The 27818-nt window shown below is 35.4% G+C and overlaps 1 protein-coding gene across 9 annotated transcripts in view; it reads left to right on the top strand.

Moving 5' to 3' along the window:
- Window positions 1–27818, top strand: part of VPS13B (vacuolar protein sorting 13 homolog B) — a 771473-nt gene that overhangs the window by 367146 nt on the left and 376509 nt on the right. For all 9 annotated transcript variants that reach the window (XM_061123681.1, XM_061123682.1, XM_061123678.1 and 6 more), the window contains 2 exons: window positions 6626–6846; window positions 22733–22936. In XM_061123681.1, the coding sequence (XP_060979664.1) occupies window positions 6626–6846; window positions 22733–22936 (425 nt within the window). The remainder of the gene's footprint in view (window positions 1–6625; window positions 6847–22732; window positions 22937–27818) is intronic.

Raw genomic sequence — 27818 nt, 5'->3', positions numbered from 1 at the left:
TCTATTCATTAATTTCACAGCTAAGTCCCTGATCACACCTGTCAGCTTTAGCATGTTTTTAAAGGGGTACACCTGAGCTCCAGAGAATGGAGCCATATTTGAGGTGCCAAGTTATGGATAAACATGATCTCTAGGACTCAGATTTTCCTCCATACTGTTCCCTTCATTTCGAGATTTTCACAAAGTCATTGCTTCAAACTCTTCATTTAGAATTTGTAATAGTTTCTTGAACTGAAGGAGTATGTCATCCGTGAACTTCCTACCTTTCAAAAAAATTCTTTAAATAGTAATACTAAATTATAAAAGAAGTGAAATTTATCAAGGCTTTACTTTTTATATTTTTACAAAATACTTTTTTCCCTTTATTTGTTACGCTTTTGTCTTTCCTTTTGTCACTAAGTGCATTCTTTTACTATATTCCTGTGAACAGAAAAGGCATGGGTTGGCTTTAGCACTTCATGTGGAAATAGGAAAGGATTTAGGAATTAGAATTTCTCCTCTAACAAGAAGGGGTAGTTAGAGCGCTCATTCTTACTGAGGTCTCTGATGTGAAATCCAGCTCATTCTTCTGTGCAGGTGGTTATTGTCGTGTTCTGTGGCACTCAAGAAACCAAGTTAAGTGAATTGATATGCCTACTCTTAAGTCAGTAATGTAAAATGAACACATATATGTGTATCTTTTGTTTCTAACAAATGCTTATTTATTAGGAAAGATAGCATAGCAAAGCTTTCATATATTAGTCTCTTGGTTTTCATCTAACAGCAGTAAACAATTCTTTTGTAGAAGTCTTCGGAAGATACTAGATTTAGCTCAAATTGACTAAAATGACTACATGTATTATGTGTTGTGTTAAGGAAAATGATAAATGTATTCATTAATTAGAATGTCTGTTGTAAATCTTTAAGTATGTTTATTATTGTTGTAAATACAATGTATGTATCTGAAAATGTTTTGAAGAATGAATCATGTCTTAAGCATGTCTTAAGTTTGAGACTTCAGTGTTGGTAAAATATGTGTTCAATTAAATAGCTTAATATAGTATAATTGACTATTCAGTTATTTAAGAAAAAGCTAACATAGAAAATAACCAGCTAACCATAGAAAACAATACCCAATATTTATTTTTAAGTTATAATCCATATATCACTGAGTCTTGAGACCCAAGAAATATTTTATGATAATGTTTCCTTAATTATGTAGGTGTCTTTGTATAATAATAAGTGAGGTGAGGCTTGCCATTAGTTAGTGGTAAATCGCTTTAGAAAATAATGTAGAATTGTAATATCTCTTGACAACCTGTAGAAACTGAGGATATATCTTGTTAGTTGACCATATGACCTAAACAAACAGAGCATTGCTATAATTTTGACATTTCTTTTAAAACTGTTAAGTAGTTAATTGCTGGAAGGACAGTGTGAGGCTTTGAGATTGTTTTAGTTTTTTAAAAGCAATAATTTTTCTGGTTTTGCATTGTTTATAATTGCAATCATAGGTTTTAAAGACTTAAAAAAACAAGTATTATATGTCTTTATGTAGTAATGAAATGTTGATGGTTAATTTATTATTAAATCAGTAATAATTTTCAGAAATGAATAGTACGTAGCATTGAATACTTGGGTTTCTAGAGGTAAAGAAAGGAAAATATCTCTCAAATTTGAAATGAATTATCTATTTTTTTCATTATTTAATAATCATGAGGTTTTAAATATAAATTTTATTAGTTTATACATGCAATACATTTTACATTTTCTAATACAAAGCAATATTTTCTTCTAAATGTAGAAATTTGGTTACAGAGCAGATAAAATTATAATTGCTCATTTTCATTTCCTTTTCTTCCAGGCATTTCAGCAGTTCCCTTCTGCCAGGGGAATTGATTAGGTTTTCTGTTTTTTAAATGCCTTCATTACTCAAACATTCCCAGTGTTTAAATTAACATCATGTAGAGTTAAAGAAAGTCTTTTATCTCAACTGTCTTTAAATCAATTTAGTGCTAAGTGGTTTGGGGAAACAGTGTCAGCAGTTTTTGCTTATTTATGTTTGTATAAAACAGTGTATCTGTTTCCAAATTGTGAACCTTTGCAATTAGCAATAGTATATTCCTGATTCCACTAATCATATTTGAAATAAAAATCTACCTGAGTCATACTGTATTGTTGGATATGGGGATAAGACTTAAGGAGTAGAGGAAGGCACTTTTGTTTTTGTTTCTAAAGATACTTGATGAAGGTTATGAGAGGAAAGCAAACTGAGAGAGTCTCTAATATTAACCAGCTTTCTTCATTTCCCATATTGATTTTTATAAGATTATTTACCTAGGCACAAAGTTATATACACTTTTTCCTGTAGGAAAGTACAGCATCTTTAGAAAGGGAAAGATTGATTATCTTTGCAGAATATCGATCCCTGCCCACCAATACTGAAGGTTGTAAATTAGATGTATATGATCAGGTCTGTATAACTAGTCACTGTTCAGTGACGCCAACATTGATAATGTGATTGTCGAAATGTGCATTCATACGTTGTTTTTATTTTTGTTTTGCTCTCGATAGTGCTTTCTTTTGTTATCTAAATCGGTCCTTTATTTCTGCTTTGTGTTGTGCAAAGTCAGCAACATGTGATCCTGTGCGAGGAAATCCATACCATGTAATTTTTATAATTTCATTTAGTTTTAAGTTACTATTATCTACTCAAGTCCCCCTTCCCAGTTGTTGACATGTATCACATAGTCTCAGATTGAATTTTATTTATTCATTTTGTCCCAAAGCTTTGTCATATTCACTTTCTTTTACATTATTTTGTACAAAGTACTTCAGTATTTGATTATCATTTTTCTGAGAATTAATTTATCACTAGTCTTTTCTCTGTTGTTAATATAGACGTTTTACAAATTCACACAGAAATGGAATTTTCTGCTTTCTTTCTTTTTCTTGTTCTTTAGACAATTTGTTTGACATTTTCTGAATTCTGCCAGCAATAAATAATTTTTCTGAAATAATCTTGAAGGTCTCAGAATAGTATATGGTCCTGGTCTGTCGTGGTCTGTCATATTTTAACAACTCCTCAGAACAGTATATTGCCAGTGTTGTAAATAGATGAGGTGCTTTTATTTTTTTTATTGTGCATGTGTGTGTGTGTGTGTGTGTGTGTGTGTGTGTGTGTTTAAAAGGAATGGTTGTGCAATAATGATGTGTTAACGTTTTGGTGATTTTTTTCATAGTGATTAATTGTGGAAATGTTTGTCATTGCACATTAAGATCTTATCTTCTAGATACAGTGTGCTTTTTAAAATAGATGATCTGCTTGCTAAATAAATGAATGTAAAGCATTACCTTAAAAGGTTCTGTTTAAGACTTAGAAAATGGTATACCAAATTTCAACTTATGATCTGATTCCAAAGAAGACACACATATCTAAGATAGCACCAGTGTCATTTGGAATTCTTTTTTTCAATTTCATGAATTTAAATGTGGTGTTTTTTAATCCAACATAATCATCATTTAGCATTTCTTGGATAACATGAAATTTGAAAGACTATATATAGCTCTCTACCAATTTTAAAATATGTAGCCTGAAATCATTCCAAAATATTTTAAGACAAATTTGGCAAGGCCTTTATTTTGTAAGTAGCATGGAACCTTGTGTAGATTTTAAAATAATTTGAGAATTAGTTACAGATGATTTAAAGTTGGTCATTCTTCTTGGGGGCACAATATTTAAAGTCTTAAGACAGGTAGAGTACCACAGTACTGACCACATATTATTATGCAGTTTTCTTTGTTTCCAGTCAAATTATTGTGGACTGCTGTGTGGCTATGATTATATTATTATTCAAGTCTTAACTTGAAAGTTTTTAAGTTTAATATTATTAGCTTCTTGATTAAGACATTTTGAATGTTCAAACCTATGAGACTCTATCTTGTAGTACCCCTTCAATATCACCATTCACAATTCAAATGCATATTTATATTTTATATATATATATATATCTACAGCATGATCTACTTAGTTATTTACTTGATCTTTTCTTTTTCCTTACCAAAAAAATAACGTGAGCCCAAAAGTACAATGTGATCCTAGTTTCAACTCTGTGTACACATGGCCAACACTATAAGGGAGAAAAAAAAAGGAAATAGAACAATGGTAATAGGAGGTGAATTATGACTGGTTTTGATTTTTTTTCTTTATGTATTTTCTAAGTTATTTTCAGTGAGGTACTGCTGCTGCTGCTAAGTCACTTCAGTCGTGTGCGACTCTGTGCGACACCATAGACGGCAGCCCACCAGGCTCCTCTGTCCCTGGGATTCTCCAGGCAAGAACACTGGAGTGGGTTGCCATTTCCTTCTCCAGTGCATGAAAGTGAAATGTGAAAGTGAAGTCTGTCAGTTGTGCCCGACTCTTAGCAACCCTATGGACTGCAGCCTACTAGGCTCCTCCATCCATGGGATTTTCCAAGCAAGAGTACTGGAGTGTGTTGCCATTGCCTTCTCTGAGTGAGGTACTAGTACCTCTCTAATTAGAAGATAAATATTTTTAATTTGTTTTAAAACAATCCAGATACTTAAAGTCTATATTATCCTATCTCTGTTGACAAGTCTTGTTTGACTATGCTAAAGCCTTTGACTGTGTGGATCACAGGAAACTGTGAAATTCTTAAAGAGATGGGAATACCAGCCCAGCTTACCTGTCCTCTGAGAAGCCTGTATGCAGATCAAGAAGCAACAGTTAGAACCGGACATGGAACAACGGACAGGTTCAAAATTGGGAAAGGAGTACATCAAGGCTGTTTACCGTCACCCTGCTTATTTAACTTATATACAGAGTACATCATGAGAAATGCCAGGTTGGATGAAGCACAAGCTGGAATCTAGATTGCCAGGAGAAATATCAACATCCTCAGATAGGCACATGATACCACTCTAATGGCAGAAAATGAAGAGGAACTGAAGAGCCTCTTGATGAGAGTGAAAGAGGAGAGTGAAAAAGCTGGCTTAAAACTCAGCTTTCAAAAAACTAAGATCATGGCATCTGGTCCCGTCACTTCATGACAAATAGAAGGGGAAAATGTGGAAACAGTGACAGACTTTATTTTCTTGGGCCCCAGTATCACTGTGAGTGGTGACTGCAGCAATGAAATTAAAAGATGCTTACTCCTTGGAAGGAAAGCTATGACTAAAATCGGAGACATCACTTTTGCCGACAAACATCTGTATAGTCAAAGCTGTGGTTTTTTCAGTAGTCATGTACAGATGTGAAAGTTGGAGCATAAAAAAGGCTGAGTGCCAGAGAATTGATGCTTTCGAACTGTGGTACTGGAGAAGACTCTTTAGAGTCCCTCTGACAGCAAGGAGATCAAATCAGTCAATCCTGAAAGAAGTCAATCCTGACTATTCATTGGAAGGACTGATGATGAAACTGAAACTCTTAATACTTTGGCTACCTGTTGCCACCTGACTCAATGGAAAATACCCTGATTCTTGGAAAGATTGAGAGCAGGAGCAGAAGCAGGCAACAGAGGACGAGATGGTCAGATAGCATCACTGACTCAATGGACATGAGTTTCAGCAAGCTCCAGGAGATAGTGAAGGACAGATGAGCCTGGGAGGCTACAGTTCATGCGGTCGCAAAGAGTCTGACATAACTTGGCAACTCGGCAACAACAACAACATACTAACAAGTGCTAGTAGTTTTTCAGAGTCAAAAAGACAAGTCATATGAACATATTTTCCATCAAATTGGCATCCTAGTATTGAATGTATATAAATATTCTAATACAAGTACACTTTTAAATTCTATTTCATGAAGCATTTTACCAGTAGCCACAATTTAAAAAAAGATAAGTTTTGTCTCATTAATTTATACTGATAGTTCTTTTCTTTGGTAAATTTATAAAAGAAAAAAGTTTAAAACAGCAAAATTTTGCTCTTAACCTTGAAATGTATGAGTACTTATTTTTTAAAATCAAATATATGTGTGTGAGTGTGTGTGTATATACATACACACACGTATATATCCTTTTATACATATGTAAGGTTATCCACCTGAAGATGTGGATATACATCCTGAGTTTGAACGTGCAGAGATTTCTGATTAAGTAGGTCTGAAGTAGAAACCAGGAATCTGTGTTTTATATCAGCATCTGCATGATTCTAATGCAGACATTCCAACAGACCATAAGAAACTATTTATTTATTTATTTTCATTATTCTGCAGTCAGATCATGGGCCACATTTAGTCCTTTTCTTAATTTAATACATTTTTTATGGTTTCCAAGGTACATACATCCCAGGAGTTGCACTGTGCAACCTACTAGTAGACCAGTGAGGGAATACAAAGTTAAAACTTATTTATATTTTTATCTTATTCCTTAATTTCTGTTTTTTCTTTTATAGTGTAACTTAATTATTGATATAGCAGTATGTATAATAAATACAAATATTAAGAAGTAACCCTTCTATAGCATGTGAACTATTTAACATGTTGGTCTATGATACAATGTGTGTTTTTTATGATGCCATAGTGTTTTCTATTTCCAATATTGATAGTAGACACCTTAATATCAAGTGACAGTTAACTATATTTTTGTATGTCTGCCTCCCTAACCACTTTTGTCCCTTTTATCAGGTGATGCTTTTCCTTGGACAATCAACTTGCATCATTTCAGCATATATACCCTTTTTGGAAAACAAGTGACACTTTGCCTAGTGGAACCTATGGGTTGTACCTCTACACTAGCTGTTACATCCCCAAAATTGCTCGCTACAGGACCTGATATGAGGCATTCATTTGTTGTCTGTCTGCATGTTGACTTAGAGTCACTTGAGATAAAATGCTCAAACCCCCAGGTAGGTACATTTGATTTATGAAAGGAAATTTAAAATAACACGATTTAAGAACAATTGTTACCCATTTTGTTGAAGGGTTTCTTTTCTGTTAAGTGTCCCAAATTATTTTTAACAAGGCCATCAAGATCAGAATGGTTAGATTAAGTATTGCTTTGAAGTTCTCTCAAGTTTTGTAATTTAAACTCTTCTGAAAATGTAACGGTGGCAGCATAAATGCATTTTTTGGCTGATGGAATGAAATAAGTTGCAGATGTAAGGTTTTTAAACAGTGAAGAACTACTTTATTGTCAGACTGAAAGAGTCTATTGAAGTGATCAAGTGTAATTTCTAATCAGATTCTCACTCAGAGCTTCGTTTGCTCAACATGTAGTATTTTTTTGAAATCACTGTTGACTGTTTAAAAAAGGCATTTTGTTAATCATTTAACATTCCAGTTGGAATAGGCCAAACACATATATTCGACAGTTTTATAATTTAGTATGAATTCAGGTCTCCTGGGTTTATACAAATTATTAATTGCATACAATTTAATACTTGTTTCTTTGACCCTAAGCAAACTCTAGTATGAATAATATTTGTAATTACATTTTTAAAACAATAGTTTTAAAATTTTTATTGGATTTGACAGGTCAGTGTTGATAAATCTTTGTTTATCCCAGCATTAGTAGTTACAAGCCAGTTTTAAAAGTGTCTTTTAAAGTGGTTTCAACTATTCTTCTGTATTTTGTAGAGCCTCATTACTGATACCATTCTCCTCCTTTCTCCTCTTCTCTTTGCCTCACTCCAGATACTGTATATTAAACAGTTTGGCTTAATTTTTATATATATTTGTGCATTTTGACAAGATCAGACCTGCTAGTATCTTGGTGATGGCTTTATTATAAAAATGCAAATAGTTAGAATTATGATAAAGCAGTTATATTAAACTAATAGCTTATCCACTATTGCAGAAGTCATTTCTTTTATAATCACTAATAAATTTCTTTCAGCATTAGTAAATACTCCAGTTTAATAACCATTTGCCATTTTATTATGACCCATAGTGGAATAAAAGGGAATAATTATAAAATGACTTACACCCTCAAATTATTCTTTGAATGCTGCTTCTGAATGTTTTTGAAACTCATTTCCTAGCAGAAGAAAAACTGTTCTTGGTTGAGTTTTGTCCCCCATAAAATATATGTTGAATTTCTGACATCTAGAATCTCATTATGTGACCTTATCTGTTAATTGGATAGAGATAATCAAGTTAAAATGAAGTCCTTAGGGTGAGCCCTCATCCACTGTGATTGATATCCTTATAAAAAGGGGGAAATTAGAATTAGATACACAGAGGAAGTTGATGTGAAGATACAGAGGGAGAGTGCCTTGTGAATGCAGAGATTGGACTGATCCAGCTGCAAGCCAAAGAATAGCAGAATTGCTGGCTACCGTTAGAAGGAGAATAAGAGGCATGAAGGACTCTTTTGAGTCCCAGATCATGGCCCTGCTGATACCTTGTGTAGGGACTCTCTATATCTCCAGAACCATGAAACTATCAATTTCTGTTATTTTAAGCCACCCATTTTATGATATTTTCATATGCCAGCTCTAGCAAGCAGATTGTAGAGAGACAGGTTCACTTTTGTTAGATCCTTTATCATAAAAGGTGTTAAATGGGGAAAAATAGATTTAGTTTAGTTCTACCATAGTAACAGAAGCCCACCTTGGCCTGTCTATCCCATTAATTATTTCTGTATATTCCAGAGGAATAAAAAGCAAAAACTAACAATATAAATTGATGTTGCCAATTTGTTTTTTAAATAATTGAACTGCAAAAAGGGCTTAAAAACAGCTATTGAAATTTTCTTCATGAGGTATAAAGGAAAGGAACACTGAATGAAAAAGGTAAGAATTAATAATGGGGAAGTAAAGTATAAAAACAAATAGGATTTGAGAATTGAAAATACAATATATGAAAAAAAAGTACTGTCTGAGGTTACAGGTGGTCTGCATGTGACAGAAGAATCACTGAACTTGAACATAGAGCATAGAAAGTATTGAATTTGAAAAACAGAAGGAAAAAAAAGATACTTTAAAAAAGATCAAAGCTTAGTGACTGTGGGACAAAACGTTCAAATATATATGTAATTGGAATTCCAGAAAGTAAGGAGAAAAAGCTGGAGCCAGAAAAATATTAATAAATAATTGTCCAAAATTTCAGAAAGAGGTAGGCTTTTACATATTCAGGAAGTTCACCTAGTCTCAAGTTTATCTTTGAGGATAAACTCAAAGGAAAACCTGTTTGGAGACATTGTGATTAAAATACTGAACCAAGAAAGATAAAAAAAACCTTGAAAGCAGCTATAAGAAGATACGTTATATATACTTTAACAATGATTTGAATGACTGCAGATTTCTCATGAACAGTAATAGACAACAGAAGACATTGGAACAATATATTTAAAATGCATACAGAAAAGCACTCTCAAGCCAGTGTGTGTATCCACAGAAACAGAAGTGCAATAAAGACACTGTAGATGAAGGAAAACTAAGAAAATCTGTTACCAGTGGCTCTGCTTTACAAGAAATACTGAAGGAAGTTCTACATGTTAAAAGGGAATGATACTAGATGAAAACTTGAATCTTCAGAAATAAAACCATCAGAAATGATAAATAGCTGGTAAATGTTTTTTCAAAGCTGCTTTAAAAAAATACGTACGGCTGTTGAAGGCAAACGTGTAACACTGACTGCTAGACCTTCCAATGTATATAGATATAATGTACAAGAAAATGTCATCATTAAGGGAACTTTAGTGGTTTTTAGATTTCTAAATATCTCATGAAGTGTTACAGTGTAACTTTAGGCTGTGAAAGTTTTTCTGTATATATTTTAGTTTCTTAGTGAAGTGAAAGGTGCTCAGTAGTGTCCGACTCTTTGCAACCCCATGGACTATACAGTCGATGGAATTCTGCAGGCCAGAATATTGGAGTGGGTAGCTTTTCCCTTCTGCAGGGTATCTTCCCAACTCGGGGATCAAACCCAGGTCTCCCACATTGCAGGTGGATTCTTTACCAGCTGAGCCTAAGAAAAAGTAAGAATACAAAGAGATACAGCCAAACACCAATAGATAAATTAAAATGAAATACTGAAAAAATTCAAATAATCTAGAGAAATGAAGCCATGATAACAAGAGTTACATAACACAGGTTAGAAATAGAAAATGAAAAAATAAAATTACAGGGCTGAGCCTGGTTTAACAAGTATTACGTTAAAGGTTATGATCTTAACAGGTGGAATTTTAGACCAGGATTCAGCAGATTAAGGCCTGCAGGCAAATTAGACTACACCCACATTTTTACATAGTGTCCAAGATTGCCATCATAAGGTGCGTGCATACTAAGTTGCTTCAGTGGTGTCTGACTCTTTGCGACCCTTTGGATCATAACCCACCAGGCTCCTCTGCATGGGATTCTCCACACCAACAGTACTGAAATAGGTTGCCGTGTCCTCCTGCAGGGGGTCTTCTGGATCCAGGAATCGCACCCAAGTCTCTTACATCTCCTACGTTGGCAGGTGGGACCACTACAGCCACAGAATTAAGTAACAGCAAGGGAGAACACTATGGCTTAAGAAGTATAGAATGTTTACTGTTTGACCATTTCCAGAAAATTTGCTGATCCCTGGTCCAGCTGCTCATAATAGAGTAGTAAAAAAAGCAGCACTCTACTATACATTGCATAACAGAGAAACACTTGAAGTATAAAGAAACAGGATAAAATACATGCATGGGAAAACATACAAACAGCATAAGAAAGATGGATTTGTTTATTTTAATGTCAAATAAAATAGACATAAAGGAGTATTCTCAGAGATAAAGGAAATGAAAGAAAAATGGACAGAATTAAAGGAAAAAATAGGCATTTCTATTCAGTCATATTAGGAAATTATTATCCCATCTCTCTCAGTGATTGTTAAATAGTTAGATGAAAAATAAATAATTGGAGATACAGAAGATATGAAAAATACTTGTGAACCCACTTTCATCTGATTGACATTTATAGAACACTATATTCAACAACCATGGAATGCACATTATTTTCAGATATACATGGTCTCATTGTATGAAGAGAATTAAAATCAGTATATTAACCATAGTCGTATTATATGAGACATCAATAATTAACTAGGAAAACTATAAATATCTGGGCAGTAAACAGTAACTCATAAAAGAAATATGTGAAAAACCACATGCCACACTTAATTGCAAACTATTGAATTGTTTTCCACTAAGATCAAGAAAAACACAGAATGCCTTCTTACATCACCTCTATGTCATACTGACCATCTTAGCCATTGCAATTAAAAAGAAATAAATAACCAAGCAAAAGAAATAAAGGACTAAAGATAAAAGAACTAAAACTCTCCCTATTTTCATATGATCAAATTAGTTATAGAAATTCCCTGAGGAATTAAGCTATTACTAGAACTAATAAACATTCTGGTTGTAGAAGACAAGGTTAATGTCTAAAAACCAACTGTATTTTTCTGTACTAGCAGCCAAAAATTGGGAAATGGAATAATGAATCAGTCCCTTTCACATTGATGCCAACAAATATACACAAATGAATTTAACATCACATGTCCAAGATCTCTACCTTGAAAACCAAAACATTGCTGAGAGAACTTGAACATCTAACTGGAGAGAGATACCTGTTCATAGATTAGGAGACAATATTGTTTATGGCAGCTGTCCCCAAATTGATCTAGATATTGGGTATAATCAGTTTTAAAAACATTTTCTCCTTGAAAGTATCATTAAGATAGCAGAAATCCAGACACTTGGAAGAAGTATAGCAACACCTTTATCAAACTGTTCCCAGAAATTTAAGGAATCCTTTCTAATCGATGACATGAAGACAGAGCAATAAATAAAATATCAGTACACATAATGGGGAAAAGATTAGTATCACACAAGATGTATGACTGGTCAATAAACACATGAAAAGATGCTCATCATTATTCATCAGGGGAAAATAAAACAAGAAGACGTAACACTATACGCCTATTAGATTGGCTAAAGTTTAAAAGATGAAGCATTGTGAACCAACTATAACTCGTTGTGTACTAATGATGGGAATTACGTAACAGCTTTGGAAACAACTTGAAAGTTCCTGGAAAAAAAAAATGAAAAACTTTACAACCAACCCAGTCATTCCTCCCTAAGTATTTCTTCAGAGAAACAATAATGTACATGCATGCAGAGACTTTTCAGTTCAGTTCAGTTGCTCAATCGTGTCTGACTCTTTGCAACCCCATGAATGGCAGCACGCCAGGCCTCCCTGTCCATCACCAACTCCCGGAGTTTACTCAAACTTTGAGTAAACTCAAACTCATCTGAGTCGGTGATGCCATCAAACCATCTCATCCTCTGTCGTCCCCTTCTCCTCCTGCCCCCAGTCCCTCCCAGCATCAGGGTCTTTTCCAATGAGTCAACTCTTCGCATGAGGAGGTCAAAGTATTGAAGTTTCAGCTTTAGCATCAGTCCTTCCAAAGAACACCCAGGACTGATCTCCTTTAGGATGAACGAGTTGGATCTCCTTGCAGTCGGAGGGACTCTCAAGAATCTTCTCCAACACCACAGTTCAAAAGCATCAATTCTTCGGCGCTCAGCTTTCTTCACAGTCCAACTCTTGCATCCATACATGACCACTGGAAAAACCATAGCCTTGACTAGATGGACCTTTGTTGGCAGTGTAATGTGTCTGCTTTTTAATACGTGTCTGCTTTTTAATACGCTATCTAGGTTGTTCATAACTTTCCTTCCGTGGAGTAAGTGTCTTTTAATTTCATTGCTGCAGTCACAATCTGCAGTGATTTTGGAGCCCAACAAAATAAAGTCTCACACTGTTTCTACTTTTTCCCCATCTATTTCCCATGAAGTGATGGGACCAGATGCCATGATCTTAGTTTTCTGAATGTTGAGCTTTAAGCTAACTTTTTCACTCTCCTCTTTCACTTTCATCAAGAGGCTGTTTAGTTCCCCTTCACTCTCTGCCATAAGGTGGTGTCATCTGCATATCTGAGGTTATTGATATTTCTCCCAGCAATCTTGATTTCAGCTTGTGCTTCTTCCAGCCCAGCGTTTCTCATGATGTACTCTGCATATAAGTTAAACAAGCAGGGTGACAATATACAGCCTTGACATATTCCTTTTCCTATTTGGAACCAGTCTGTTGTTCCATGTCCAGTTCTAACTGTTGCTTCCTAACCTGCATATTTTACATTGGTGTATTAAACAGCTTTATTTGTATAGCCCAAAACTAAACATCACCCAAATGTTCATCAGTAAGTGAATTAACCAAATTATATCCTATCCATACAATGTAATACTATTCAGCCATAAAAAAGACAAGCTATTGATAAAATGTAAAGTCATTGATGAATATTACAAGCATTACACTGAGTGAAGGAGCCCAGACCAAAAAAAGAGTCCTTACTGTATAATTCCACTTACATATAATGTTATGATAGTGAACCTCTACATTGTGGCAGAAAGTAAGTTCCTTGTTGCCTGGAGGCAGGGCAGGAGTAGGGAAGGAGGAGGGAGTGACAGGAGGGGTCGATCATAAAGGGGTATGAAGAAGCTTTTGGCAGTAGTAAGACAGTTTTTTATTCATAGTTTATATTTAGTAGCAGCTCAGTGAAAGTCACTCAGTCATGTCCAACTCTTTGCAACCCAGTGGACTGTAGTCCATGCAATTCTCGAGGCCAGAATACTGGAGTAGGTAGCTTTTCCCTTCTCCAGAGGATCTTCCCAACCCAGGGATCAAACCCAGGTCTCCCACACTGCAGGTAGATTCTTTACCAGCTGAGCCACAAGGGAAGCCCATTAGTAACTCAATCCCTACATAATAGACATATATATATATGTGTGTGTGTGTGTGTGTGTGTGTGTGTGTGTGTGTGTGTGTATATATATATATATATATATATATGTATATATAATCCAGAAAAATAGTAGTGATGAATGTATTTGCAGGGATGGAATGATGACACAGACATAGAGTACACACTTGCAGACATAGCAGAGGAAACGGGGTGGGATGAGCTGAGAAATTAGCGTTGATATATGTACTCTATCATATGTGAAATTGACAGCTATCGTGAAGCTGCTCCATAACAGAGGGAGCCCAGCCAGATGCTTGGTGATGACCAGGAGAGGTGGGATGGGAGGTAGGAGGGAGGCTAAAGAGGAAGGGGATATATACATATATATATATAAAATTATGACTGATTCATGTTGTTGTATGGCAGAAACCAATACAGCATTGTAAAGCAGTTACCCTCCCATTAAAAGCTAAAAAAAAAAAAAAACAGCTTACTGCTATTTGGAGTTACCTACCAGAGACTTTATATTTTGAGGACTTATTTTAGTATTCATTGTAGCCTTGGAAGGATTGTCCTACTGCACATAATCTCGTTACCCATAGCTATCCCATCTAAGGATGAATTCTGCTCCTGTTGGTGTTTTAGCCTGGGTCTCTAAAAGACCCTGATGCTGGGAAAGATGGAAGGCAAAAGGAGTAGGGGCCAGTGGAGGATGAGATGGTTAGATAGCATCACCAGCTCAATGGAAATGAATTTGAGCAAACTCTGGGAGATAATGGAGGATGGAGGAGCCTGGCATGCTACAGTCCATGGAGTTCTAAAGAGTCAGATATGACTTAGTGACTCAACAACAGCAACTCCTATTATTATTCTTAATTTTTTTATTTTACTTTGAAATATAAACTCATATATATATATATATACACACTGATATATATACACTTTGATATATATATACTTTGATATATATACTCATATATCAAAGTAAAGAAAAAAAAATTAAGATTAGTTGGGTTTCCCTGATAGCTCAGTTGGTAAAGTATTTGCCTGCAATGCAGGAGACTTTTGTTTAATTCCTGGGTCGGAAGATCCACTGGAGAAAAGATAGGCTACCAACTCCAGTATTCTTGGGCTTCCTTGTGGCTCAGCTGGTAAAGAATCCGCCTGCAATATGGGAGACCTGGGTTTGATCCCTGGGTTGGGAAGACCCCTTGGAGAAGGGAAAGGCTACCTACTCCAGTATTCTGGCCTGGAGAATTCCATGGACTGTATAGTCCATGGGGTCACAATGAGTCGGACACAACTGAGTAACTTTCACTTCACTTTCATACGGAATAGTATTGTGATTTCTGTGTCTTATTAAAGGTAAGACTGTGGCTCAAAACTAGAGCTCTGGAATATCTCCTTTAGATATTCACCTTGTTTAGAATTAAGCTCATGTTTTATTGTTTTTGTTTAAATATAAAGCAGTTCTAAGTCAAGTCATCACATAATTTATTTTTGGCCTGGTATTCCCTTATTATGTCTGCCCTTTTCTTTCTACATTTCCTCAATCACTTGATTTCTAGGGGCTCCTTGCTGTTGCTCCCCAAACACCAAAGACTGTTTTGTTTTGTTTTTTTTCTTTTTGAGAAATGAAGGCTGAAAGAACCTCATGCCCTGAGAATCCCTTTGTACCCAAAATGTAATGAATTTTATCTATGCATTTAATTCTACTTTTCTTTCTTGATGCGTCCTAATAAACCAACTTTTGTTAAACTGCTACCAACTGCTATATCCAAACTTGATCACAAGGTTGTTGGGAACTTTAAGTGAGATATTTATGAAAATAACTTTGCAAGTTCTGAAATGCTGTATAAATGTCATTTTGATAGTTCAGATTGACTCTGATAAAAACCTTGAGATCTATGTAATGGATTTGAGAGTTGGACTGTGAAGAAAGCTGCTGCTGCTGCAAAGTCGCATAAGTCATGTCTGACTCTGTGCGACCCCATAGACGGCAGCCCACCAGGCTCCTCCATCCCTGGGATTCTCCAGGCAAGAACACTGGAGAGGGTTGCCATTTCCTTCTCCAATGCATGCATGCATGCTAAGTCGCTTCAGTCGTGTCCAACTCTATGCGGCCCTATGGACCGCAGCCTACCAGGCTCCTGTATTCACAGGATTCTCTAGGCAAGAGTACTGGAGTGGGTTGCTGAGCGCCGAAGAATCGATGCTTTTGAACTGTGGTGTTGGAGAAGACTCTTGAGAGTCCCTTGGACTGCAAGGAGATCCAACCAGTCCATCCTAAAGGAGATCAGTCCTGGGTGTTCTTTGGAAGGACTGGTGCTGAAGCTGAAACTCCAGTACTTTGGCCACCTCATGCGAAGAGTTGACTCATTGGAAAAGACCCTGATGCTGGGAGGGATTGGGGGCAAGAGGAGAAGGGGACAACAGAAGATGAGATGGCTGGATGGCATCACCGACTCGATGGACATGAGTTTGGGTAAACTCCGGGAGATGGACAGGGAGGCCTGGTGTGCTGCGATTCATGGGTCGCAAAGAGTCAGACACGACTGAGCAACTGAACTGAACTGATGTAAATTACCATGAATATCCCTGGTGTAATGTGGCAGTATTCCTGAAGGAACTGGAAGCTACAAAACCGTACAGCACTTTGAAGAATCAAGTACTCAAAGATTTGTTGTTGATTGTTGTAGTTTGGTTGCTAAGTCCTATCTGACTTTTTTGTGACCCCATAGACTGTAGCCCACAAGGCTCCTCTGTCAATGGAGTTTCCCAAGCAATAATAGTGGAGTGGATTGCCATTTCCTTCTCCAGGGGATCTTCCTGACCCAGGAATCCAAGTTGTGTTTCCTGCTTGGCAGGCGGATTCTACCACTGAGCCACTAAAGAAGCCCGATTAAACAGATATCTGCATAATAAATAGATAAGGGAGGTTGTTTTTGTTTTTTTCCCAATTTTAACAAGTCTTTGACTTAAAATTTTAAACCACACTATCAAACATGTATTGAGAGGATAAAGCAATATAACACTAGTTAATACACTGAATCAATGGTACAAGTTTGAATTTGAGACTTTACATGTAGCTTTATCCATATAGCCCATTACATCTCCACACCTCTGAAAATTGCTTCATTAGGAATCTATGAAGGCAAACACATCATGTCTAATCGCTGAAGGATTTACTTGAAAACTCTTTTCAGAAATGGGCTTCCCTGGTGGTTCAGATAGTAAAGAATCTGGCTGCAATGCAGGAGACCTGGGTTTGATCCCTGGGTTGGGAAGAGCCCCTGGAGAAGGGAATGGCCACATGCACAAGTATTCTTGCCTGGAGAATCCCATGGACAGAGGATCTTGGTGGGCTGTAGTCAGTGGGCTTCCAAAGAGTTGGACACTACTGAGCCACTAACAGTTTCAGTTTTCAGAAATAAACATGCTAAGGAAATGTAATTTTATTAACAATTGTTTATCTTATTATTTTATAAATACTCACAATCTTTGAAAATACTATTTGATATCCTTGTGTGCCAGATTAACCTAAATTTTAATGGTAAAACATGAGACTCCAAGTAAACCTCTTTTTGTGAGTGATTGCTTTAGCCTGTGTTCCAGGCTTCCTCTGTATTCTGTCAAAATTACAGATGATGACTTGATTTTTTTTTCCCTTTAGCAGTTCATTTAGCATTTAGCAGATATTTATTGAGTGCTACATATAGGCCAGAAATGAGGGCGGAAAGATTAGTAAGATAAACCCACAAAGAAGGCCATGCATATCCACATCATAATCCAACTGTTGACAGCCACAGATAAAGAACACATCTTGAAGGTATGGAAAAAGAGAAAAAATGACACATTACATGCAAGAGGACTGAATTTTTATTGTTCGCTTACTTCTCATAGGAAAGTGTAGGGATCAAAAGATAAACATCACTAAATTATGAAAAATTTTTAAAAAGCCCCTCAACTCAAAATTCTAAATAAAAAATATGTAACGTTTATGAATGAAGACAAAATAAAGGCAGTTCTTGTATGAAAGAATCTATCACCAGTAGAACTACACTGTAAGAAATCCTAAAGGAAATCCTTCATACTGAAGAGAAATAAACCAGATGTTTGAGCAACTTTTCAAATGTTTATTGGCCATTGAGTTTGCTTTTTTATAAATTGACAGTTCCTTTTGTTTACATTAATTTGTATGTTCCTAAGGGGGGCTTCCCTGGTGGCTCAGAGGTTAAAGCGTCTATCTCCAATGTGGGAGACCTGGGTTCGATCCCTGGGTCTGGAAGATCCCCTGGAGAAGGAAATGGCAACCCACTCCAGTATTCTTGCCTGCAGAATCCTATGGATGGAGGAGCCTGGTAGGCTACAATCCACGGGGTCGCAAAGAGTCGGACACGACTGAGCGACTTCACTCACTTTGATTATTAACGTAGATGGACAGCTTTTCAGTGTTTATTGGCCACTTAATTTGCTCTTTTATGAGTTATTTCATATCATTTACTTAATTTTTCTGTTAAATTTCTTAGCAGTTTGAAGAGCCTCCTTGTATTCTATAAATGCAGACCCTGTAGTACAGTTATTTGCTTTAAAGTTTATGGCGTTTTTGGCCAAAAATCTTTCATCTTTCTTAGTGAAGTATACCTATATATCTTTTTTTTTGGAGGGGTGGGGTCCTTGCTTTTAAAGTGTTGCAGGCCATAAAATACAAACACCCATAATACATGTAAGATCCCTAAAATTTCTTTTACTGTTTTTATTTTAAGATTAATGACCCTAAATAAACATCTTTCTTACGAGAGGTTTCTTACTAGCTAATCTGGGTTTTTTGTTTATTTGTTTCCCATTTATGTTTTTTTTGAAGTACTTCTTATCTTTTTTTTGTGCTATGGACTTCTTTGAGAATGTTATAAAAGCCTTTCCCCCAGAACAATGTATATGTCTACTAAATTTTACATACACTGTCAGAAACTTTGTGGACTTTGGATCATAGCCCAGTGTATACGCTTCTTGATTCTATTCAATTCCTACTTCCATACCATTTTTTTATTTGTTAGAATGACATCATAAGTGTTTGCACATACACATTAATTACTTTGGCTCATTATTGCTTAGAGCTCTCAAGAAGTATATATACTTTACAATATAGTGCAATCTCTATATGTAGGGCAGACTTAAAACAGATTCATTGTCATGTCTGAATTTGTTGTAGATCCTTTATCAGCTGCAGAGACCTAAACTGCTGTGTCAGTTCCTAGAACTTATTCATTGCCAGTCAAAGCCTTGGACACTATAAATCTTTAACCTGGTTGAATCAAAGTATTTGTTCGTAGGAGTGATTTCCATCAACCTTGCCTTTCATCTTAAATATTTTACCAGTTACCCCGTTTCCTTTAATGTCTTTAGGAACTAGTCTCTCAAACCTTAAAAGCTGTGTTTATTCAAAAATTAAATGAATTCTCTTTAATGTAGAATCTTCTTTATCATAATAAAATTTAAGTTTTCTCTCTACCAATAATTAAGTATGGGAAACGAAAAAGAATAGATTTTATATTCCTTTCCTATCCATTTATTCAGTTTTTATTGCTGTAAGTTCAGTTTTCACCACAATATTGGAATTTGGCATTACTGTCTAAGAACACAATCATTGAGTTCAGACAAAACTGGATTTGTATTCTTGTACCAGTAACTCATTTTTAAATCCTCTATGCTTCTGATTTTCAGTTTTATTTTGTAAACAAATAGTGTGACTAAATGTAATGTTCTGTATGAACAGGGTGTTTCTTGTTTGTTTTTTGAGTTTTTTTGGCAAAAACTTTCTTTTGAAACTGAATTTTAATGTTTAGTAACAGTCCGTATGCTAAACAACATAGCCTTTCTAAATATTAACTTCGAGCTCTTTCTTGTTCAACATGGACCAGACATTGATTGCTAGAGTTCCATTCCTGCTTGGTTTCCATTGACATTGTTTATACATGAATTTTCTTTTTCCTGTTTGCCTTTCTGTTTACTCTGCTATCTGACCCTCTTAATATGCTTCAGAACTTCTCATGGCCTCTACATCATGTCTTTTTTATTTTCTGCACTTGACTTTTGCTCTTGCTATTTTTGTGACTGGAATGATTCTTTGCAGCCACTGAAATCCTGTCTATCCTTCAAGAGTATATTTTCTTGAGCCTTGTCTTTGCCTATCCAGCCCAGTTAAGTCTCATTTTTGATTGGTTATAAGATTAAATGAAAAATATATGTGCAGTTAATTTTTAAACAATATAATGTTCCATTTTATAGTTAATATCTTGCATATATGCAAAATATTACTGATATTTAATCACCTTCATACATACCCAATATAAAGTTGCCTCCTGTGTTGCTCATTTTTTAGAGAATTTTGAAAATGTGTTTTTGGGATTTACATAAATACAGGGCTTCCCTTGTGACTCAGTGGTAAAGAATCCACCTGCCAATGCAGGAGATGTGGGTTCAATCCCTGTGTGGGGAATATCTGCTGGAGACTGAAATGACAACCCATTCCAGTATTTTTGCCCAGGAAATCCCATGCACAGAGATAACCTGGCCGGCTACAGTCCATGGGGTTGCAAAAGAGTTGGACGTGACTGAAGCAACTAAACTACAACAGCATAAATACAATAAGTTGCACATGCTTAGGTTATCAATTTGATAACATTTGGCTAGTGTACCTACGAAATCACCTTCACAGTGGAGATAATGCATCATCTTCAAGTTTCCTGTGCTCCTTTGTTATTCTCCCTTTTACTCCTCCCCTTGTCCCAGATAATCACTGATACTGTTACTGATTAATTTTCATTTGCTAGGATTCTGTATAAATGGAATCATACAGTTGTGTTCTCTAGCTCTCTCTTGCCTAGCATCCTTGATTCAGCGTTGTGATTTTGAGATTAATTCATGTTTTTGCATGAATCTATAATTTATTTCTTTTTATTGCTAAGTATTCTATTGTACTGTTGGTTAACTTACTAGTTAAAATTTGAGGTTTTTTTCTAGGTTTAGACTCTTAGAAATAAAACTGCTATAAATAGCTTTTTATATATGTTTGTGTGGACATAGATTTTCATTTTTCTTGGGGAAACACTTAGGAAATTGTTCATTCATATGGTAGGTATATCTTTTTCAAAAACTGACAAACTGTATTCTAAATTTTATTTTTTGTCAGAGTAAATGAGAGTTTTAGCTGCTCTACATCTTCATCGATACTTGGTCTGGTTATACTTTTTAATTTCAGATGTCTTAATAGGTCGGTAGTAGTAGCTCATTGTGACTTTGTGGGTATATTTTTCAGTACAGCTTGAAGAATATGAGTTGAACATTTATCTTCAGAATTTTTGCCTTACTTTTTTAAACCTCTGAATTGAGGAAGCTTGGATTCTGTGATAGTAACTTTCCTCATTGAAAATAATGATATTTCTCAAGTTTATGTCATTGCTTATTTGGCATGCAGAATACACAGTATACTTGATGACATTCATATACAATTATTTAATGGCTAGAGTTAAAGGAAATCAGAAGTAGTGACAATAAAGGCGGCATCAATTCTCTTAAGTAAGTAAACTTTATGCCCTGAAAAGTATTTGAAACTGTTTATACTTTCTTTATGTGTCAGTTCTAATTATTTAAGAAAAGGTAAAATAATCTTTTAAAAAATTTGGTTTGGAACAAAATGAATTGTTTTTAGAGAGTACTAATGATTATGAAAGCCAAAAGGAATTAAACTAAAAATTCTCTAACAGCTTTTTTCTAGGAACGCTAGCCATTAGATTTTTCTTTTTAAACAAAAAGAGCTATAATCTGAGATTTGAGACTTCATCACACAAAAAGCAAGAAAAAACTGTAACCCGTGTACTGTTTTATATCAAATAAGGATTGACAACACTGTTTTTAGGCATCTGTTCTGCCCACATAAGAAGCCAGCTTTATCATCTGGATGTGTCCTGGGGCTGAAACTTCTTATAAATATGAGAATTTCTTTCTTTTTTTCTTTTTTTAATGGCAAGCAGAATATGGTATCCAGCTGTGGATTTGCTTATATATTGTGTTTGCATTTTTCCCCCTAGGCTTCTTTTATACAGTATATGGCAATATGTTGTCATACAAATTCCATGATTAATGCTTATTTATGAAATCTTATGTAAATATCTTAGAACTTAGTCAAACAACGTGCAAGTTAAACAGTTTTTTTTCTGGATATTGGAATGGCAAATCTGAGGGGAATAGTAGGTTGGATAGTTTATGTTCTTTATCTATAGAAAAGTCTCATGTAACATTTTCCTTTTACTACTCTATGTTATATCTTTTCTTTTTACTGTATTTTGCTGGGTAAGAAATCCACTTTCAGATTTATTCTTCAGAAAATAGAGAAAATTTAAATTGTAAATAATTCAAAATAAGAATGGCAATTATATATTACTAAAATAGTCATATATACTAGGATATATTTGATCTCTAATTTTTGATCCTGAGGGCTCTGTTTAAGAGGCATTTATTTGGTGATTCTTTTAGTCATATATTAAAAGAAATCTGTCTCATCATAAGCTGTTGTATTAGTGTTTTATTTTATTGACATTATTTTATTTGTATGATTTTCCCACAAAAATGCTAACTTGCTGTAAAATATCAAGTTATAAATATGGGACCAATTTTAAGTATGATTAAATTTATTATATCTGTTTCAAATTCAATTCATGATTAAGTGTTTAATATTATATATTTGAATTATTTTTCTCTATATCATCAGAATGATGATATCATGATAAAATATTCATGGTCGTATATAATAAAGTATATATAATATATAATAATTATATATCATATAGATCATGATATAGTACTATGATCAATGATTTATTGATAGATTTTTTTTTTCATGTATTCTTGTTTCTGTGGACTTAGTTTTAGGTTTCTCTCATTGAGTATTTTAGTCAGTTTTGACCAGAAGTTGAAAGATTTCTTTTTGCTTTTTATTTTTTTCCTTCTGCTCAGGTGCAGCTCTTATATGAGTTAACAGGTATCATGAATAAAGTCTGGAATAAGATTCAGAAGAGAGGCAATCTCAGTTCTTCTTCAGCTTACCCGGAATCTGTGGTGGGGCCTTTCCCTAGCTCTCCAGTTAGAAGCAGTATAGGCACAGCTCCTCCAGATAACAGCACATGTAGCCCATCTGCTGACATTGGAACTACTACTGAGGTAAGTGTTTCTGAAAAATTGTGTTAGTAAATGAAGGGTGGTATATATACCACAGAGTTCTATGTCAGGATTGAGAATGAAGATGACCTCACCTCTGTGGAAGCTGATGAGTTTAGAAGGCTCATGAGGTGCTATGGTAGCTATGACTGTATGTTACTGTTTCTCTTAGGTTCAAGTATTTTCATCCCTTTCAGTAGTTAGTGGGATAGTTCAGGAAAGTAGAGGTTCTGTGAAATGACAAAAACTAAGGCACAGTAAATGTATGGTTTCTCAGAAGTATGAAAACTTAGAAGCTGACTGCAAAAGAGGCTCAGAACCAGAGTGTCTTTATTATCTTTAGATTGTGATTTTCAATCTTAACCAAAGCAAAGTTCTCTCCTTCTGATCATAGAAACCTTCCTTTTCATTTTTCACATTGTTACCTCACCTAATATGTCTATGCCCTTTTTATAACAAATATTTTCAAAGCCGCTCCTTTACTATTGTAAAATGAAAATAATCATAACCTGCATATACATATGTTTTCAAAAATAGTATCCTGAATAAAATATAAAGAATTAAAGGAAAGTAATTTAAAGTATAGTAAATTATTATTGTAATATGTAACTGCTCAGGCATGGTTACATTAGAAGTTGTAATGCTGTTGCCCGGTACATAAAATTACTGTGAATGTATCTGATGCAAACATACTTTTACAGGTCTATATTAAATGCTGCAAGTGGGACCATTGTTGGTGTGATTTTCTGAAATAATGAAAACTTGATAAAGTTTCAAAGAAAAGAAATTTCTTGTTCTTTTCAGTAGTTGCATTTCTGGAGCTCCTAATATATACTGAGTGTCAGTCACTTAGTCTTGTCCAACTCTTTGCGACCCCATGGACCGTAGCCTACCAGACTCCTCTAGTCCATGGGATTCTCCAGGCAATAATACTGGAGTGGGTTGCCATTTCCTTCTCCAATATATACTAAAATCATGCATAAATACCAAAAATATTGTTTTTAGATTTAAAACAATTTAATGCTCAAATATTTACTTATAAACAGGATTTTCACCTACTTCAATTACTGTCAGATAATATTCTCCATTTTGGCTGATTTTGGTATTGACCATCTGGTGATGTCCCTGTGTAGATTTGTCTCTTGAGTTGTTGGAAAAGGGTGTTTGCTATGACCAATGTGTTCTCTTGACAAAATTCTGTTGGCCTTTGCCCTGCTTCATTTTGTACTCCAGAGCCAAAGTTGCTTGTTATTCCAGGTATCTCTTAACTTCCTACTTTTGCATTCTGATCCCCTATGATGAAAAGGACATTTTTTGGTGTTAGTTTTAGGTCTTGTTAGGTCTTCATAGAACAAATCAACTTCAACTTCTTAGGCATCAGTGGTTGGGGCAGACTTGGATTCCTGTGATGTTGAACAATTTCCCTTGGAAATGAACTGAGACCATTCTGCCATTTTTGAGATTGTACCCAAGTACTGCATGTTGGAGTAGATCTATTGACATTTGACCCCTGCATAAGCAACTTCTCTATTCTCTATTCCTGCTCATTCCAAATCTTAAGAATCACAGTGATCTAAGTGATAGAAGTACTTTTTTTCTCCCCAAATGAAAAATCTAAAACTGTTCGGGATATGGAGTCAATGGGACATACCCTTTTTGGGCAAAAACATCGACTTCCTTCTAGAAATTGCAGGGCATGTTCATCAGTGTTAGATCTCATAATCAGGGTTACCATGTCCTTCTGTTTAGCTTGGACACAGCACAGTTCTAGAAAGTACCATTTAAGTTGTACTTTGTATGAATGGCAGGTCCTAGATGTATGACCAACAGGTGTCCATTCCAGATGAGCCCTGTCTTTTCTGAACTTGCGATGGTTTTAAAATATTTCTTTCTAAAAGACTGCTCCCAAAATACGTACGTCCTCATGCTCATCTTGACATTGTTTAATGCAGTACTTAGTAAACAGCTGTTTAGTGGGACACTCTCCTTTCTACCAGTGAAATGCCCAGAGTGTTTTAACTTCTTTTATCAGTTTCACTTGTATTATCCTTATCTATCAATGTATCACTGCAAGCTTTTCATTACCAAAGTTTTTCACAAAGTATTTTGTGCAGTGTCAACATACTGGCTGTGAAAAAAGGAGTCTTTGGCTAAATAAGTTTGGAAAATACTACATTAAAAAAAGTTGAAGTTCTTCATTTTTCAAAACCATATGATATCTTTGTCTGATTAACTTAATATAGTAATCTGTCTCAAGAGCTTTTGCATTGTAAGAACACTATGCATTGTGAACTTTACTGCAAGAGCTTTTGGTATCTATTATATGTGGAATCTAAAAAATGATAGAAATGAACTTATTTACAAAACAGAAATAGACTCACAGACATAGAAAACAAACTGCTTACCAGAAGGGATAGCGTGTGGGGGTGGATAAAAATTAGGGAGTTTGGGGTTAACATATACCACTACTATATGTAAAATAGTAAACAAGAACGTGCTGTATATCACAGGGAACTATATTCAATATTTTATAGTAATATATAATGGGAAAGAATCTGAAAAATATATTTGTGTGTGTGAAAATATATATATATGTGTATATATATACACATATATAAAACTGAATCACTATGCTGTATACTGGAAACTAACACAACGTTATAATTAACTATAAAAATATATACATAGTATATGTTTTGTGGTTAGTTACAGTAGTGCTTCCCTACCATTTTCATGTCATTACATATATAGAAGATGATGTTTGCATCTAGAGTAATTTCAAAAGAATCTCTCAGTCATTGAAAGCTCCATTCACTGTAGGCTCTACTCCAAAACCCTGAGGGCCAAGAGATCATGTCCCAGCAAAGTTTTGACTCATCCTGTAGTGTCTCTTAGTAAACTCTGAATAATAGTATTACTTTGATAAATGTATTTTTAATATTTTTATCATTGCCTCAGTAAAAGAGTGTTGATGTTGATGAATTTAAATATAATTGTCACATTGAAATTATTCTATAGTTATATTCTATCCCTTCCCCATTGTAATAAAATCGTTTTATAACAGCTTAGTGCTACTGTGGTATGCCATTTAATTAGTTTAACAAAGTCTTCTTCATGTAGTCAGCGCTAAGAAGAAAATTTAAAGTTTTATGTGTTCCTAGAGGTGTTTCCCTGGTGGCTCAGTTGGTAAAGCATCTGCCTACAATGCAGGAGACCCGGGTTCCATCCGTAGGTTGGGAAGATCCTCTGGAGAAGGAAATGGCAACCCACTCCGGTATTCTTGCCTGGAAAATCCCATGGATGGAAGGAACCTGGTAGGCTACAGTCCATGGGGTCGCAGAGTCGGACGCGACTGAGCAACTTCACTCACTCACTCAGAGGTGGCATGTTAAATATTTAGAAGATTTCTGTGGGTAGAGCTGGCATGAGCTGGCATGGCTGGCCCCACCTCATGCTGGTGTCTCTGCCCTTTGCCCTAATATGGCTCTGATGGAGGTGTTCTTGCCAGCTGGGGCACATAAGAGAGAAGGCAACTGCCCACAGCTCAGTGACCATGCGGTAGCCTGGAAGCAAGTACCATCTTCAAGCAGAGGTCACAATCTTTTGCAGTAGAGAGCCAGACAGTAAATGCTGTCTTTGCATGCCCTGCTATCTCCGCTGTAATCATTCAACTCTGAGCACGTTGCAAGCATTGTTTCTATTAATTCTGAAACCTAAATTATGAGTTGGGTAGTAGTATTTCCCTTTTACAATGAAGAATTTGTAACTACAGAGGCTAAGTGACTTGGTTGAGATAATATAGGTAAGTGGCAAAGCTGAAATGAAAACTTCTGCCTTCTAACTCCAGGGTCCCTAATGTGTGTTATCATATGAATTCTAGAACTTGATTCATTGATAAATTTTGTTTTTAAAAGTAAATTGTTGCCACCAAGTGTAGGTGTGTTCTCCTTTATCCTGCCCAACACTTGAGGTTTTGTGGAATGTTTTTATTCAGTTCTAAAAAATTCTCAGACAACAACAGGAAAATTCTTCTATATTCCCATTAGTCTTATTTTTTAGAACTTCTCATGTTCTCTCTCTTTGTCTGTGAACCACTATTTGTTAGTTGATTTTTATTTGTTTTCTTTTTTTCTCTACTGTCATTAGTGCTTTGTTTTCATTCCAAGGCATTTTCTCAATTCCTTTTTTAATTCCACTTTACCAGGTATCCCTTTAACTATATCTAATCCACCTAGTTTCAGTCACTGATACAAGTAGGGCTTTGGAAGGTGAGAGGAGAGAGAGGTTGGTGTTTTTCTTTCTTGTTCCTCTCCACTTTGGTGCCCCATATGGAAAACATTCATGACACTTCTATAGTTTAGTGAAGCCTCATGTGAATTGTCTGTTTTACTGAAAAAGCAGCTGGTCTTTGGTCCCAGGCTTTATGCAAACGGCTCCAACTTAGACTCCAGTTTGCCCTCAGTGAGAATTAACATGGCATTGCTCAAACCTCTAGACCCTTACATGAGTTTGATACCTCCATTTACCATCACAGACTCAGTTCCCATTCGTTACCCAGATTTTGTGTTTCCTCTTCATTTCTGACATATTGAGATTTTCTTTTATTTGTTTCAGGTTTCACTATTTTATTAGTCAGAGGCAAGTGACATTCTCATAAGGACAAGGAAGGGAAGGAAAACCACCGGAGATAGTATAGTACCTGGAGCTAGTAACACTAGGATGTTGTTGCTATAAGTAGGTTTAAAGGCATGGAAAACAGGGACTAATCGTCTGACTTCATATTTTTTTCCTCCTTCCTGTCTCCTGCTGCTGTTCCACAGAACAGCTAGAAACCAGAGGACAAGAATCTTCATATATATTGTTCACATAGGTTAGCCTCCCAGAT

The sequence above is a fragment of the Dama dama genome, chromosome 21 (assembly GCF_033118175.1).
Source record: "Dama dama isolate Ldn47 chromosome 21, ASM3311817v1, whole genome shotgun sequence".
In the NCBI taxonomy this organism is placed as follows: domain Eukaryota; kingdom Metazoa; phylum Chordata; class Mammalia; order Artiodactyla; family Cervidae; genus Dama; species Dama dama.
The sequence above is the reverse complement of the archived record's forward strand: the minus strand, read 5'-3'. Positions and strand labels throughout refer to the sequence as shown.